At 34.3% G+C, this 19,361-nt stretch overlaps 1 protein-coding gene across 1 annotated transcript in view; it reads right to left on the bottom strand.

Moving 5' to 3' along the window:
- ADCY2 (adenylate cyclase 2) overlaps positions 1-19,361 on the bottom strand; it is a 1,612,539-nt gene that overhangs the window by 1,388,306 nt on the left and 204,872 nt on the right. Inside the window, exon 2 of the mRNA XM_053715803.1 lies at positions 14,623-14,820. Coding sequence (XP_053571778.1) covers positions 14,623-14,820 — 198 coding nt within the window. The remainder of the gene's footprint in view (positions 1-14,622; positions 14,821-19,361) is intronic.

The following is a 19,361-nucleotide window of genomic DNA, read 5'->3' on the forward strand; positions in this document are numbered from 1 at the left end:
TAAATTAGCGTTCATGGACGTGATCTACCAAACAGCTTTGCTCATAGACTTACATGCTAAGGGGTTCCAAGTGGATAACAAATGTCATAAATAATTTTAAATAGGTTTTTTTTTATGTCATGGGTATAACTAATTCTATGTGTGATTTATTATGTCTATAACTGATGTCATTAATTCCCTGATACGTGTATGCAACCGCAGAGACAGTTAAGCAGTAGATTTGTAATTAATAATACTGCAAAATCCTTAAAGCAGAATCCTTAGTTAATGTTTTATTATATACACATTGGTATGTATCAATATTGTTACCTATGAGTGCTGTAATGTGTGTATTATATATATATATATATATATATATATATATACATACAGGGCACCCTTGAAATTCAAGATTAAAGAAATAGACTTGTCAGGCTTAGCAAAAAGCAGTCTCTTGTGTATTGTACACATTCTTAAATGTTTGCATAATTCATGTGTCCTATAACTAAATAAAGCTATGCTATGTATAACTGTCTGATCATTTCATTTAATCAAAATTTGCATATATTATATCACAATTAACATATTATATCACAGTGATATCACTGATACATGTTTTTTGTTAGTCTACAATGTGTGAAATCATCCTAACCTGGCTGTATTTATACACAGTATGTAGAACTGCATAGCACTAACCTACAAACAAGATACAAACTGTCATGGCTTTCAATGTCATCTAGTTTTTCTGTTGCACAATTCTCTCATTTATGAGTGTGCTTTAACCAGACTTATAGACATAGGAAACAGGAAGATTTTAATGATGACATTTCTGTGTTTATTGTATCTGTTTAGTATGGTCCTTTTAAATACATCCATCAAAACACATTCAAGCGACTTAATTTATTAAGCAGCGGAGACTGCTTTGGTTCCCTTGTGATGTTAAGAAACGCAAGTTAAGAAGTAATTGTCATACAACAGCTGTTTCTTAACCTCTCCACCACCTCCTCAGATGCCTAAGTTAAATCAACCCTAACTTGTTATTTTGTTGTAATTGACAGATCTTTACCTTGTGCAAGGATTTTCTTATGTGTTAATAAATGCTCACTGTGAAGACAGTTGAACAGGTTCCTTAGCTGGGAACTTTGTCTATTCATCAATTGATGTGTAATCAACATGTGTAATCAGATCTATCAAGTTTTTTCTAATGGTAGATATAAAACATTGTGGGCTTGATTACATGTGATCCATGCAAATATTTTTATTTCAATTTGCAATACGTGCTAAAGTTTACTTCTGGGGTAGTCTGCATGCGAACACTAAATAGCATGCCACTTGTAATATGGCCCTGTATCAATATATCAATATGGGAGGAGGTATAAGCATAACTAAACAAATGGACATTGGAATAGATTCAATAAAAGCTGTGCATGAAAATAATATCTTGCAGAATAATTGTGGTGCGAATTCACAAATCAAAAATTGAAGAATTAAAAAAAACATTTGGCTTGCCTCTGCTTGTTTGAATACCAGGACTTCAGAATGTAGAATAACAAATGTTGAATAAAACATAATTAAAAGCTGACAGGTTATAAAAACAAGCTCTTGGGAGGACTGCATTGTTTATATATATAAATATACAGTATTTATATGTATATATATATATATATATATATATATATACATGACTTTTGGATCTTCTAACAATCTATTGTTTATTTTTAATTTTTGTGTGGGTGCTCCCTATTTCTAGTTTCTAATAACAAAATGTTTTTTGTTCTGTCTGCCTCTTGTTCTATCCAATGAGATTACTTTTCTATAACAAAAAATATTTCAAAATATTTTATTAGGAATATTTTCGACTGTGTTTTAAAGGGACATAATACTTATATGCTAAATCACTTGAAAGTGATTCAGCATAAAAAAAGGAAGAAATATACAGCAGGGAGTCAGCATCAGTAGTGCTGAGGTCATGCACTATTTTACTGTGATCTCATGAGATTCCATAGTAAACTTCCTTAAATTGAATAGGGAAATAACATGAGTGTTCATGAGATGCACTCCCGTGTAAGCCTTAGGACAGGCATACTGATTTGCAGCTTAAAGTCGTTTACAATGGGGTGTGACTACTTAGGACTTTTGGAGGTAAAATATCTTTCTTTTTTGCATAGAGATTTTCAGGTGATACTTTCTAGTCAGCTTTTTACGGCTATGCTGCATCACTTTCAAGTGTTTCAACAACTGCCGCTATAATTTCTTGTTACCTGTGTGAGATATCATGTATTGGGCATTTAAGGCAACTATAGTTGTTAATAGTAGTAATGTTTACTAATGATACACTCGGAAAGATAGTTAAAAAGATGCTCAGATAATTTGCAACATGATCCTTTACAACAGGGTTGCTTACCAACCTCAAACGTCTATGAATATAGCCCATTATAATAAAAAATGGTCTATAATCCATATGAAAAAGAAACATTTAAATATGGGGGAATTATTAAATCCAGAATAAATATGAAGTAAAATATATTTCCAATTATCATTCTAGTATCAATTGTGCATCTATTAAAACTCACACTACTAATGCACAAAGGAACTTTCTGCTCATGCTCGATCAGTCATTAAGCATTAGCAGGAAGTTAGTATCAGCCAATGAGTATTAGAAAGTGACTATCAGCCAATGAGTATTAGTAAGAAGTATCCATCTGTCATCATGCTCGATCAGTCATTAAGCATTAGCAGGAAGTTAGTATCAGCCAATGAGTATTAGAAAGTGACTATCAGCCAATGAGTATTAGTAAGAAGTATCCATCTGTCTTCATGCTCGATCAGTCATTAAGCATTAGCAGGAAGTTAGTATCAGCCAATGAGTATTAGAAAGTGACTATCAGCCAATGAGTATTAGTAAGAAGTATCCATCTGCCTTATATGGATATTTTACTGAAATTGTTTCTCAAAATGATCAATTTTGTCTGCTGGAGTGTATTAAATTATTTACAAAGCTTAGTTGGTTATAGAAAAACTATACAGAACAGAGGCAGAAATAAACTTCTTAGTGGAGGTTGGTAGAAAGTGCTTCCCACTCACCAGTGGAATAACAGCACCGGTAATGTGCGACGGCCATCTTTGTTAAGGCCATCTCAAGCATTGCGCATGCATGGGGAAGCCATATGCCATGCATGAGTAATAATCGTGGTACCTTAATCTCACTTAAGATCGCTGGCTGACTAGTATTTATAATAGGCAGAGGCAGGTGCCTTATTATAAATTTGGCACTGGTTCGTGCATGCACTTTAAATAGAATAAACTTATACCACCTTCTTTTCTGAGTACATTTCCCTTTTTTTGTAATTAAAGTTCATTTAGTGTCCTGAATTTATTTATTAGAAATAAGGAAATAGTTTTTTAAAAACATTTTATAACACAGGGATATTAAACAATTATTGTACTCCAAATGAAATCTGCTCTATCTAAAGAATATTTTACACAGTATAACATTTATTTTTGTTAAATGAATATTTCTGTGCTAAATATACTTTCTTATTTGTTGAAGATTAGTGATGTCGCGAACCTAAAAATTTAGGTTCGCGAACAGCGAACTTCCCCAAAAGTTTGTGAACCGGCGAACCGGGGCGAACTGCCATTGACTTCAATGGGCAGGCGAATTTTTAAACCCACAGGGACTCTTTCTGGCCACAATAGTGATGGAAAAGTTGCTTCAAGGGTACTAACACCTGGACTGTGGCATGCCGGAGGGGGATCCATGGCAAAACTCCCATGGAAAATTACATAGTTGATGCAGAGTCTGGTTTTAAGCCATAAAGGGCATAAATCACCTAACATTCCTAAATTGTTTGGAATAACGTGCTTTAAAACATCAGGTATGATGTTGTATCGATCAGGTAGTGTCACCCCAGTGTCACTGGGGTGACACTGTGCCCTGGCAGGCAGGCCCTGAAACGCACACGTGTGAAGGAAACTGACTGCTATTATTTAACACAGTCAAAAAAGTGTTGTTGTTTTTAAATATACACTACTGTTACACCAGATATGAGTTGCAATGGGGTGACACTGTGCCCTGGCAGGCAGGCTCTGAAACGCACACGTGTGAAGGAAACTGACTGCTGTTATTTAACACAGTCAAAAAAGTGTTTGTTTTTTTTTTTAAATCTACACTGCTGTTACACCAGATATGAATTGCACTGGGGTGACACTGTGCCCTGGCAGGCAGGCAGGCAATGAAACGCACACGTGTGAAGGAAAATGACTGCTATTATTTAACACAGTCAAAAAAGTGTTTTTTTTTTTTTTTAAATCTACACTACTGTTACACCAGATATGAGTTGCACTGGGGTGACACTGTGCCCTGGCAGGCAGGCACTGAAACGCACACGTGTGAAGGAAAATTACTGCTATTATTTAACACAGTCAAAAAAGTGTTTTTTTTTTTAAATCTACACTACTGTTACACCAGATATGAATTGCACTGGGGTGACACTGTGCCCTGCAAGCAGGCTCTGAAACGCACACGTGTGAAGGAAACCGACTGCTGTTATTTAACACAGTCAAAAAAGTGTTGTTTTTTTTTAAATCTACACTACTGTTACACCAGATATGAGTGGTGGCACTGGGCAAGTGGGCACAGTATACGCTGTGAGCCTGACACACACGCTTGCAGGCAGGCAACTGCAAATAGATTACACAGGAAAAAAAAAAAAGCAGACTGATGTTCTAACCCTAAAAAGGGCTTTTTGGGGTGCTGTCCTTACAGCAGAGATCAGATGAGTCCTTCAGGACTGTAGTGGACACTGAATACACTAGCCTAGCTATCAATTTCCCTATTAAATCAGCAGCAGCTACACTGTCCCTCCTCTCACTAAGAATGCAGCTTCCAAATGAATCTAAAATGGATGCTGTCCAGGAGGTAGGAGGGTCTGGGAGGGAGTGTCTGCTGCTGATTGGCTGTAATGTGTCTTCTGACTGTGAGGTACAGGGTCAAAGTATTACTCAATGATGACGAATAGGGGGCGGATCGAGCATCGCATATGTTCGCCCCCCGCAGCGAACGCGAACATGCTATGTTTGCCGGGAACTATTCGCCGGCGAACTATTCGCGGCATTACTATTGAAGAAGATGTCCCTGTCGGCCAGTTGCCAGTAGAGCAACAGAATCCTAGGTTTCAGTTGAATGCACTTGCAGTTACTCTTTAAATTTATATAGCTTTCCCTTTTTTATTTATTTTTAAAAATATGTTCAATGAGAAAGTCAAATTAAACATCTGGTAAATCTAGAATTTGGTATATTAGTAGGGTTATATAATTTCTATAAGCAATTAGAATCCCACAGCTTTTTTAGCGCCATCTACATTTTGTATATTGATTTCTTTAGACATTAGACTACCTAGGAAGGAGACAGTCATTTAGATTGGCTAGGTGGGAAAAGTTATAGTGCTACACTTTATATAATTTTTCTAAATCATATATAACAGTGCTTTCATTAAACTTATTTCTTATATACTGGAAAACCTTCCTTTGTCAATTTGCCTCCATTCCCTCTATTTAGCTATTGTTAGGAGCTAGTGTCTCCATTCTTTTATTATTTTACTTAGCTTCATATGAAATAGTAAAACAATAATACAGAATTGAAAAACAATCATAATGGTCAATAAGTCATTTAGATATAACTAATATATCATGTAAGGAGTCTGTAAGCAATTAATCAAAACTCATGCTATTGGCTTTAACTTCTAAACTTGCTTCTTAGCTTGTCATGTTTGTTAGACCTATCCTAATTTGATCCAAGAACAAGTAGTTCTGAATAATATATTAGAAATGTATTTAGTTCCTAAGTTAAATTTCATAGAGAATTTCACTATAAGATTTAGAAGGGATGCAGGGTTTAATCATGTTTACATAAGTTGATTATTTGTTGAAGCCTGTAACCCCCATCTTTCACATAGTTTTGGAAATTCATAAAACACGTAACAAGCCTCTGGGGAGGCTTATAGTCTCCAGTATAGGATCATGTGAAAGATTAGGGGAGTGATTTGAACATATTCTACAACTAGTGGACATTAGTTAACCACAATACATCAGAGACAGTGTCCATCTAATCAAACAACTTGAATGATTTATTTGGAAAAAGGGTCATTGTTGGGTCACTATTGATTAAAAGATTCCAAAACTTTCTATTTTTGTCTACACCGTGACCACAAATTTAAATTACCAAACATGCATATATTAAAAATAACGTACTTTTATATTTCAACGATGTTTCTCTGCCATATAAAATAATTTTTTCATTTTCTCAGAAGACGTTGTTCAAGACAACCCTCTAAAATGGGCCGTGAACTATCTAAAACCATTTCCAATCGATCTCGATCTTTTGCATGTAATTAAGTGACTATTTTATCACCATGCGCATGCATATTGCGATTCATAGATTTGCGCATGCGCATATCACCTACGTGCTACCCCATATCGCGCATGCGCATTGCGGCTATACTCTGCCATTATGATAACCTGCGTTATCGGTTAGGATGGGAGTATGGAAATGTATTGCCAGAGGTGGGTTTGGAAATCGTTCCATTTTCGGAATAGGATTTCACATAAATGGTACTTCTTTTAAACTGCATGTAAATTACAAAATAAATTATAATATATTGAAATTGCGATTGCAGGTATAATTTTTTTAGGGTTTAGTGTCCCTTTAATCCGAACTTTTTTCAAGTATTCACAAAAGTTTAGGATTGGCGGCCTTGATTACAATGTTAAAATTATACACAAACTATTCAGATGAGTTGATTATTTTTATAATAAAGATAATAAAATTTCTACTAAAACACAATTATTTTTTTGTGTGAAGAAGAATCTTACCTACAGAGATGCTTAACAGCCATTAAAGCAAAGTTTTCCCCAGCATTTGCTAACATCTTCATTGGCTGGACGGAGCTGAAACGCATCTTTGTAGGATACATGCCATTTAGGAATAATATAGTCCTTTATGGATGTTTTATAGACGACCATGTGGCACAATAATCAAGGTTATTCAGTGATTTTTTTAAAAAAATATTTATAAGAAAATTATCTCAATTTGACTTTTACACAGAATTAAAATCCCAGATCTATTGTATATAAGAAATCAGTTTAATATGATCTGTTCTTTGAAGCTGAGGAATTAACAGGTGTTGCAATGTCATTTTAAAGAAAATCACTAACTAGATATAACATTTTTCAAGTAAATTTTGTTATGTCCCTCATACAAAGATAGATATAGGGAGATTTTCCTGCATATTGGCTGGAACTGTACATCTTTAAAAAATAAACACTTATAAGCAACAAGCAGTGGGATTCATAAGGAGGCTGTCAAAAAAGGGTCTACAATAGCAGCTCATTAAATAAATTAATAGTGGAAGTAGCAAGTTTGGATAGGAACATGCTTATTCATTACAAGATACAGTACACAAGTTTCAAAATTTGTCATATAATAAAGAAATGTTTACCTATTTTGCTGGGAGATCAGACATTGACAAAAAGTGATAAGTAGGGAATTATAATTCCAAAAAAGACCCTATGGGGTAAATTTATTAATGGTTGAGCGGGCATGATTCGCTGTAGCATACACTGTCAGCATTTATCATTGCGCAAGCATTTCTAGTGAACTGCTTGTGCAATGTGTCCCCTGCTCACTGGCGGCCAATCGGCCGCTAGCAGGGGCCGTCATTCATCCCGATCTTATCGGATCGGGAAGATTTCAGTCCGCCACCTAAAAGGTGCTTCTTAACCTAAAAGGTTTTTGCGGCCTGCGTTTTACGTGTGTATTTCCTACAATACAATATTAATCTAGCTATTTTTTTTTTTGCTTTAACTTTTCTCTTTCCCTCTACTCAATTATATGCACATTAAACTCTTCTCTACAATCAACACTTACATTTCTGACAAACTTATGGGGCCTCAGTGTTGTTATTTTAAATGTGCCAAATATGTTGCTGTTAATAGATAGTTTAACATAGGTAAAAAAAAACAATCGGGTTCATTCATGGAAAAAACTTTCATTATAGGTTGTAAAGACAAACACTATTAGGGACTTCAAGAATGCCTGGGATAAGCATGAGACTATACAAATAACTAAATAAGCTTAGATTTTATAGGAAATTTGGGCATACTTTTTTGCCCTATGGTTCATATCTGCCATCTATATCTACATTTCTCCATAAAAAATAGACCTTATTTTTTTTCTTTAAGTCTGCATAATCTCTTGCTCAAATAGGCCCCATCCTGCTATTACAGAGATAAGGCCCATCTATCCCTACCCACTTGCAATCTCACTTTGTCCCAGATTCTAAAAAGATCTCTGGGCTGGTGTGATTCTATAAGGCTTATGGCCAGTCCTTCTATTTCTGGATGTCCGGTCTTCGAAAACTGTAAGTGGATCTTCGGGGGTTAGTGTTAGGTTTTTTTAAGGGTTTATTGGGTGGGTTTTAATTTTAGGTTAGGGACTTTGGGCAAAAAAAGTGCTAAATGCCCTTTTAAGGCCAATGCCCATACAAATGCCCTTATCAGGGCAATGGGGAGCTTAGGTTTTTTAGATAGGTTTTTATTTGTGGGGTTTGGTTGTGTGGGTGGTGGGTTTTACTGTTGGGGGGTGTTTGTATTTTATTTTACAGGTAAAAGAGCTGATTTCTTTGGGGCAATGCCCCGCAAAAGGCCCTTTTAAGGGCCATTGGTAGTTTATTGTAGGCTAGGGTTTTTTTTATTTTGGGGGGGCTTTTTTATTTTGATAGGGCTATTAGATTAGGTGTAATTAGTTTAAATATTTGATAATTTATTTTTTATTTTGTGTAACAGTGTTTTTTATTTTGTGTAACTTACTTGTTATTTTTTTGTAACTTAGTAATTCTTTATAGTAGATTTAAATAAGGGTAGGTTAATTAGTAGTTTAATCTAGTTTAATGCAATTTTAGTATAATAGTTAGGGTAGGTTAATTAGTAGTTTAATCTAGTTTAATGTAATTTTAGTATAATAGTTAGGGTAGATTAATTAGTAGTTTAATATAGTTTAATGCAATTTTAGTATAATAGTTAGGGTAGGTTAATTAGTAGTTTAATATAGTTTAATGTAATTTTAGTATAATAGTTAGGGTAGGTTAATTAGTAGTTTAATATAGTTTATTTTAATTCTAAAGGTAAGTTTAAATTTATTATAAGATAGGGATGTTGTAATTCTCATGAAAAGTTAGTGGGTTGTTAGGTTTAGGGGTTAATAGCTTAATTTAGTTTATGGCAATGTGGGAGGCTGGCGGTTTAGGGTTTAATAGGTTTAGTAAGTTGCAGTGATGTGGGAGGCCATGGGTTTAGGGGTTAATACATTTATTTAGTTGCGGCAGAGTCCGGGAGCGGTGGGATAGGGGTTATTAACTTTATTAGAGTTGCGGTGGGCTCCGGGAGCGGAGGGATAGGGGTTAATAAGTTTATTTAGGTGGCGGCAGGGTCCGGAAGCGGCGGGATTGGGGTTAATAGCTTTATTTAGTGGTGGCGATGTTGGGGGCGGCATATTAGGGATGTTTAGACTCTGGGCTTATGTTAGGGTGTTAGGTGTAAAAATAACTTTTATTCTACCATAGAAATCAATGGGATATTGGGCAGCATCGAACATAAGCTTTCGCTGCTTTCAGACTCCCATTGATTCCTATGGAATCCGCAACCTCCAGGGTGGCGGATTGAAAACCAGGTACGCTGGGCCGGAACAGTGGTGAGCGTACCTGTTAGAAATTTGATAATTAGCAAAAGTTGTCAGATAGTGCCGAATTTGTATTACATCTGTAATGACTTAAGCATCGATCTGTGTCAGATTGAGACCGGCGGATCATATGTTACGTCACAAATTTCAACTTTTGCCGGTATGTAGGCATTGATAAATGGGTCGTCACAACACAATTTTGTTATTTTCAGTGTAAATCTTGCAATATCTTCATTAAAAACTATAATGAATATGATTAAAGACAAACAAAATGGAGATATTGGGGGTTAATTGATTATATTACTAGTTGAAGTGTCAGCATGTTAATTGATCAATTTTAATAGCATTTAGTGATGCTAACAGGTAACATCTGTGCACTTAACGTTACTATCCAGGAGTGTGCCACTTGAAGAACAGTGTAAGAAGGTCCTATTATTTTGACGGCTTAAAGGACCAGAAAATACAGTATATTTGCATAAACAACAATTCCATGATTAGAAAAAAATGCAATAGCACTTAGTCGGAACTTCAAATGAGTAGTAGTTTTTTTTTTCTGACAAATTTCAAAGTTATGTCTAATTCCACTACTCCTGTATCATGTGATAGCCATCAACCAATCACAAATACATATATGTGTATTCTGTGAATTCTTGCACATGCTCAGTAGAAGCTGATGACTCTAAAAGTATAAATATAAAAAGACTGCACATTTTGTTAATGGAAATAAATTGGAAAGTTGTTTAAAATGGCATGCTCTATCTGAATCACTGAATCATGAAAGTCTAATTTTGACATGAGTGTCCCTTTAAAGTAACAATTGCAAGACAAAAAACATTTAGCTGCAGTTGAAAAAAGTAGCTCTATAAATCATACCTGTACTCCATTGTTATTAAGTAGGCTATCAACCCAGAGGACATAGGCATACAGTAGCGTGAACCCCCATCTCACCTAAAGCTTCCATGGGGTCCACCAACACAATATACACAGCATGAAAAATATATCTACTTGCAGGTTGTAAGGCTGCAGTGGGATTATCTGCTGTCTTACAACTGCAATGGGGTTTGCTGTCTCGAATATTGAAGCTGTGATCTTCCAGTTGCTCTTTGTAGGAGTTAATAGCACTTCTGTGTTAACACAATGAGATCATTACAGTCTCCCTAAGAGTAATGAGGGAAACCAGACTTGCACTCCTTGCACACATACCCTTAGAGAGATACAACTGCACCTCACTGATGAGGCCAACAGAAGGCTGAAACGATTGTCTGGGGTTGTTGTTTCTCTTGTTCAGAGAAGAATTGCCTGGTATTTCGGCGCTGGACTGTCATTGGGCAGGGTCAGACTGATATGCTACAAGATATTTTTTCTCTGTGGAAAGGCATAGTGTGCTAAAAGAGTATGCACCCTGAGTTGCAATAGAAATGAACAGGCATGGAAGTTATTCTAGCTTTTGTTCTATCTCAGGAGTGCTGTTCTCTCTTTTCTGATATTAACACAAGATCATTAGGCCAGTGAATTAGTAGGTACACCTCCAATAGTTAGTGTCACTTGTAGTGCCAGAACATGGATACCTTTATCTCCACAAATAACAATAAATTAAGGGTCCAGTATAGTACTAAGCAACTAAAGACAAAAATATTAAAAGTGTTGAAAAAAGATACTTTGCGAGTATATATATGAAACCCCAAATTTTTCTTTCATGATTCTGATGCAGCATGCAATTTAAAAAAATTGATACTTTACTTCAATTATTAAATATTCTTTGTATTCTTGGGGGCATATTTAACATAGTGCGAGCGGACATGATATGATGAAGCGTATCATGTCCACTGCACATTGATAAATGCTGACAGCATGCGCTCTCAGCATTTATCATTGTACCAGCAGTTCTTGTGAACTGCTGGTGCAATGCCGCCCCCTGCAGATTCACGGCCAATCAGCCGCCAGCAGGGGGTGTCAATCAACCCAATCGTATTTGATCGGCCTCAGAGCAGGCGGACAAGTTATGGAGCAGCGGTCTTTAGACCACTGCTTCATAACTTCTGTTTCTGGCGAGCTTGCTAAATCGTCCCCTTGGTATCTTTTGCTGAAAACAGGAATATAAGCATCAATTTTGCAAGAATGTTATCCATTTGCAAGAGCACTAGATGGCACCACTATTTCCTGCCATGTAATGATCCACCACGCTACCCAGGTATCTATTCAACAAAGAATACCATGGGACAAAAGCAAATTTAATAATAGCAGTACATTGGAAACTTTTTTTTTTAATTTTATGCTCTCTCTGAATCACAACATTTTTTTTTATTTATTTTTTTTAAAGTAATTAATGGAAAAACACCTATTTGTAGATGTTCATTTCTCAGGTCATAGAACAAAGTTCCAAAATAAATAATACTGGCTTCATAAAAACCCTTACAGAACATATGAATTTAACAACAACAAAAAAAAACCTTGAAAGTTTTTAAAGAAAAACAAAAGAAAAATAAGACAACTTCATCAACTTTGAAATAGCGACGTGACCAGAAGACTAGTTACTTTACAAGGGCAATACAGTCTTTATGAATTCTGCATGATGGATAAGTGAAAAATCCCAACCATAGACTCCATTTATCAAGCTGCGATAGCAGCTTCGGATCCTCAGCTTTTCATTTTGCGGGAGCAAGTCTGAAACAATAGTCTGCTGCTACTTAACTTCTCAACCAGCTAAAGTGTGGCATATTTCAATAATTCCAATCAGATCTGATTAGGGTGATTGACAGCCCCCTCTGCCAAGTGATTGGCCACAAGCGGGCAGGGAGCAACATTGCACAAGCAGCTCACCTTGAGACTGGGTAGTCAAGGTTTATGACAGAAAACCTCATCCACCTGCCTGATGATAAATGGAGCCCCATGCCTCTAAAACACCCAGAGCCAACCCCTTGACACACCTTTCCAACCAGCAAGACTATTTTAACCATAACATACTAGACATACAAACATATTACAAGCATTTACATAAACTGTTTTGCAAGAATCCATCCAGGGTTGCAGATGGGATGGATGTGTAAGAGTTCATGTATTTGTCTCCTCACACAACTATAGATGTAAATGGCCAGTAACAAAACTATGGAAACCATAGATAAAGCATTGAATTTAGAACATGATATTGCCTTTACAATGAGTCAAAATGGCACCCTCACAAACATATACCGAATTAGGCCATTGTTTAATTTGCCGGCTTTTCCTATAACTGAACAAAATTTTCATTTTTCCATAAAAGAGGATGCTTCTTGTAAAAGCCTAGACCTTTAATATTTTTCATAGCACTTGCTTGAGTAATGCAAGAGCTCATTTACATATGTCACTTATTGGCCAAAAAATAAATAAAAAATAAAAGACCTTTAAGGGTTATGCTCCTGGATTTCAAAACCATGCTAAATTGCTTAAACAAAATTGTGAACAAATGTATTTTGTATGCAGATGATTTTTTTTATAAACCAGTGATTAATTGCTGTTAAATAACGTGTATGTAAAAATATTATTTTAATGTGACTTTAATGTGACTTTAAATATGCAGGATATCTGAAGGAAGACAAACTGCCAAATGTGAAAAGCTTTAATTGGTAGGAAATCTGTCAAACCACCACATCCCTACTGATTTTTACAATAAAATATTATACTGTATTTCTATAATCCGTAGAGCAGTGTACCTTTTAAGACTGTTATCAAATTAATTTAGAAAGACTGTTCATGTATAAAGAAAATCAATAGATGCATGAATAAATAAAATGAGTAATCCAACAAACTGATCATTCATAAAATTACTAGAGTCGAGGATCATCTTAAATTAAAAGGATAAAAACAAATGAAAAATGAGCTGTCTGAAAACTTGTTTTAAATTAACATTCAACCTGAAAAAAAAACTATGCACATAAATAGCAGTATTAATAACCAGTATTTGTTTACTGTTCTAACTTTCTGAGTCAAATTATTACAAGCAAATTGTAAACCAGGAAATGTTTAATTTTTTATTTAGGCTGCATATCAGCACATATTAGATATGCAGAGCTGCACCAGAATGATGTGAGACCCAACTTTAAAAATCATTTACTAAAATTAGACCAACTTGACATAATTGACCTCAATAAATTGTATAACTAAATTGAAAGGTTAATCTATTTGAAAAAATAAGTATAATACAAAACTAATTTTTGCCACTTTGGAGTAAAAATACAAAATAAAAACCTAAACCAGAAACTAAAAAACAATTACTTGAGTTTATGAAATAAAAATACTGTATCAATACATTCAGAGATCTCTGTACATTTTTCAATACATTTTTATTTTCTAAGAAAATTATTTCTATGAAATACTTATATTAAAGGGATACTAAACCCACATTTTTTTCTTTCATGATTCAGATAGACCATGCAATTTTAAGCTACTTTCTAATTTACTCCAATTACTAATTTTTCTTAGTTCTCTTGGTATTTTTATTTGAAAAAGCAGGAATGTAAGCTAAGTAGCCAGCTATTTTTTGGTTCGGAACCTAGGTAGCATATGCTGATTGGTCCAATCAGCAAGCTCTACCCAGGTGCTGAACTAAAATGGGCCATCTTCTAAGCTTAGATTCCTGCTTTTTCAAATAAAGATACTAAGAGAATGAAGAAAAAAGGATAATAGAAGTAAATTAGAAAGTTGCTTAAAATTGCATGCTCTATCTGATTCATGAAAAAAAAAAAATGTGTTTATTGTCCCTTAAATCTGATAAAAATGCCAAAATGTTCTGCATGTAGGAAAAAGCAAACATTCTTATCTATTTTACATCAAACATATGACAGCTAAAACTGCATTTAGTTCTCAAATCTTATTGGTAACTGAGAAACATGATTCAGTTTTTCTGGTACTCTAAAAAAAGATGCACATACCTGATCCCAAGGAGATATAATGCCTCCAAAACACATGAAAAGATAACCCATGGCAACAAGTATTACCCAGATGACCAATGAGAAAATCCGAAGAAGCTTCTTAAAGACAGATTCTATGCAGACGAGAACAAAGATAGCAAAGAATATTGCTATGGCTGTAGGAACAGTTATTAAAAATACAACATGATCTTCAATTTCCTAAAAAAAACAAACAGAAACAAAAATATGGATCAGTTTAAGAATATAAAACAATTCAAATTTATCAAATTGAAAAAAAAAATACGTTTTTTTTCCCATTTAGCAGAAAATGTATGAAAAAGTTTGAGTCATTATTATGCAAAACCGAAGACTGAAAATGTCCTTTTTCTTAACCGTCCGTATCACAATATTTATGCAGTGCATATAGCTAATTTATTATTGCATTTGTGCCTGTCTCTGATAAACAAAGAGATTCATTTTATTCCATTCTGAATTACAAGCAACATTACTCAAATTGAAGTATATGATAAAGTATCAAAGGGACTCAAATGATGTAGTTGGTATTTTGGAAAAAAATGGCTTGTGCATTACAGGTAATTAGTTTAACATACCTTTTGCTTTGTATTAAAAATAGATTTGTTGTACAATAAACAATGAACAAGATTTATATAATGTTAGTATGCTCAATCAAATACCTCAATAAATACATAAATAAAACCTGTGTTTCCCAACAATTAAAAATGTGACTAATATTAACATGTACAATAAAACAAGTTTATAATAATGAAGATATAATGATATTTGTATTGTGCCTGTCTCTATTTAATATTACTTTGTAATAAAACTTGTCTTAATTGCAAACAAAAATAAAATTCTCCACAAAATAATCATAGAACATAATTATTTTTTACATGAAGTAAACAAATTCTCATTAACATGCTCTAGATTTTACCACAATTATATCATTGTATTTATTGTATTTTTTGCTTTAAAATATATTAATGTAGACCATATTTAATATATATATATATATATATATATATATATATATATATATATATATATATATGTATATATATATATATGTATCTATCTATATCTATATATATCTATCTATATATATATATACAGATTTTTTGGGGAGGATCTTTATAATGTTTAACCCCCCTAAAGTTAAACTCATATCCATATCAGTAATGCACTACTGGGAGCTAGCTGAACACAATTTAAAACCAATGACAATTACTATGGTCTAGATTTCGAGTGGAGCGCTAAGTGTAGCATGCAATCGATAAGGATTAATTTCACAACTCTTTCATTTGAAAGAAACAGCATGCGTGTTATAAATTGAAAGTAAAGATTCTTTTGAGCGCAATCAAATTTAAGGAGTGTCAGGTTAGCTTGACTTCAGAGCTCTAGTTAACTGTTACGCCAGACTAAAAAGTTGCACAAAAAAACATCAAAAATACCTTTAAAAGTACAACTACATTCATAATAACACTAAAAATGATTAACCACAAAAGGACCAGTGATGTACAGGGTTGTATGTGCATTATTAATAGGGCGATCTAGCCGCCAGAGACCACTCTATTTTTGGTGACCAGAAGTGAGGAGGGTATAAAAGTGCTATTATAAACCAGAAAATCCTTAATGACCGGCGACGTACATGATACACTGTGGTCGTTAAGGAATTAAACAAAAATATTGCATTAAAAAGTTATAAGGGCTCAAAGATACGAGGTCTCAGAAAAAAAGGCATACAAACAGTATAGAGATACATACACACACATGTCTATATATGTGTGTTTATATGTGTGTACCTATGTATTACTTTTACTGTACACATTTAACATTCCAATGTTCTTCACTTACAGCAAAATGTCCTTTGTATTGAAAATATATTTCTATACATATCTTTTTATACCAATATCTCTTTATCAATTCCTATAGGTATATAGGTACAGATTTATTTTTTTACATGAGCATTATCAGATATAAATAGAAATATATATTTAATAATAAAAAGTTCATTTTTTTCTATGTGAAGAAAATAGGAATGTAAAATATGTGTTTTGAGCATCGGGTTTCACGATTTAGCTTTAACGCAGTTGGGTTAGTGCACATGAAAACTTAGTAATCTTATGGTGCGTATACAGGGAGAGATAGGAAGGGGGGATGGATCACTACAGAAAACAATATATATATATATATATAAATATATATATATAAATATATACAAATTACGTTTCTGGGCAGGAGGTGTATATAGCAACACAAGGAACCAGCAATAATGGTTCCTTGTCATGTGATTACTGCAATAAGTTATTGCATTGATCACATGGGCTAAAATCTAACAAAAATAAAAAATAAAGTAACGATTCCTGCCTGACAAGTGCCCAGTTGCAATTTTGCTTACAGTCAGACAGGATTATTAGTTTGTGGCAGAAAAGCTTTTATGAAAGTTATTGACAAGACATCAATAACCCAACAGCTTTTTTCAAAGGTAATTTATTATTTTATTTTTTTTCTGATATAATAGTATATATTGATAATTGCCTCTCTATATATATATATATATATATATATATATATATATATATATATATATATATATATATATATATACTGTATATATATATATATATATACTGCCCTATACTATATACTGTGAATCCCCCCAAAACATCTGCCTACAGACTTATAGGTTAATAGATATATTACTTTTTATTTTTTGCTGGCCAGTGGGAATCCCGCTGATGCTGATGCTTCCTGTTATCAACCAGTAATTGGTTAACCCAATAAAGGAAACATAAAATAATAAGCAAAAAAAAAAATTTTTGTAGCATTTTTAGGGGCTGATTTATCAAGCTCCGTATGGTGCTTGATGCCCCTTGTTTCCGGCAAGCCTTCAGGCTCGCCGGAAACAGAAGTTATAAAGCAGCGGTCTAAAGATCGCTGCTCCATAACCTGTCTGTCTGCTCTGAGCCTGCGGACAGAAGTCAACCCGATCAAATACGATTGGGTTGATTGACACCCCCTGCTAGCAGATTGGCAGCATTACACAAGAACTGCTGGTTCAATGATAAATGCCAACAGCGTATGCTGTCTGCATTTATCGATGTACAGCGGACATGATGCGCTACATCGTATCATGTTCGCTTGCACATTAATAAATATACCCCCTAGCCTCAACGTGGAGTCCCCTCATTTTTATAGCCCTGAAATTCTCGATTTTACTAAGTCTGGTATCATTATTATTTGCTAAAGTATATAACCTATGTAAAAATATTTGTATTGATGTGTCCCTACTGCCTTTTAAAGATAGATTGCACTCTAAACATTTTATCCCCTCCAAAAGAGCATGTTATATTATTAAATTCTACAAACTGTGTGAGAGTTCCACAGGGTACAAATAATAAAAAGTATATGAAGGGAAAGACTGCCAATTAGATCCACCTGGCTGCCCACCTTACCTAATTGTCTGGAACCTCATTCATTCCATGTAAGGACATGGGTACCATCTTTATGTTCATAATTATTATACTAGTATCTCCCTTTTCAAAATCTTATTTTGCCTTGACACCATAGCCTGTGGAACAATTAAAAAAAATGTAAAGGTTTCCCACAGTAATTAGTCTCCAAGAAGCAAACAACAGCGCTTCAGAGTGAAGAACTCCTAGCAGTTAAATTTAGCTATAAAAAAATGATGTGTATATGCTAAAAACTATACACAATATGGAAACCAAGGCAGTTACATCCAGAGGTTAAAGGAGACAACTACAAAACAAACAGTTTGAATTGTAGTCTACAACAAATACATGGGTGGAGTAGGCCTTGTCTTGCCGCAAGAAAAAAAAATATCTGGTATAAAAAACCTTGCAAGCCTTTTATGTGAAATTAGTGAAACGCTCCAAAACCTTCAGTGTGAGAATATTGCAAGACTAACTGGCAGACATTTCCCCAGCAATATCCCCCCTACAGAAAAGAAGGCTTGTTCCCAAAAACCCTGCAAAGTTTGGCCAAAAAGGGGAGTGAGGAAAGATTTACATTTTCACTGTATGACATGCCCATCAAAACCTGGTTTGTGCATCAAAAATGCTTTGAGACTTATCATACAGTTGAAAAATGCTGGTAAAAATGCTGTGTATAAATTTACCAATCCAAAATGTGTGTATTTTTTTTTAAGTAAATCATCATGATTGCCATAAATGCATACAGCTGTGGCATGAACATCATATAATGTAATACAGGCAGTTATGCCATAGCAAATAACAGATTAACCCTTTCCCCAAAATTCCCATTCAGAACTGTGGTACACAGCTACAATTAGCACCCTTTGCCCCAACATATCCAAAAATCCCCTTTCAGAACTGTTATACCAAATTGGACCCTGGACTCATTTCCATAATGTGTCTAAAAGTCCCTTTCAGAACTGTTATTCACAGCTGCAAAAACCAATGACAAGCCCATGCATGTCTGCTATTTCTGAACAAAGGGAACCTAAAAAAGATTTTTAAATAATTTGAATTATCACTGTTCATGTTTTGTGTAAATAATGTCACTTACCCAACATTTGTGAAACGAATAATTTATTTTCTAATTATTGCATTTGGCATTTATCTTAATGCCATCTGTTAGCATGAAATATACCAAAATCTAGACTAGATCAATACCGTGGGTTGTCTATTCTTAAAGGTTATGGAATAACAAATAAACCATTAAAGGGACACTGAACCCAAAAAAAATTATTTTGTAATTCA

The sequence above is a fragment of the Bombina bombina genome, chromosome 5 (genome assembly GCF_027579735.1).
Source record: "Bombina bombina isolate aBomBom1 chromosome 5, aBomBom1.pri, whole genome shotgun sequence".
Taxonomy (NCBI): domain Eukaryota; kingdom Metazoa; phylum Chordata; class Amphibia; order Anura; family Bombinatoridae; genus Bombina; species Bombina bombina.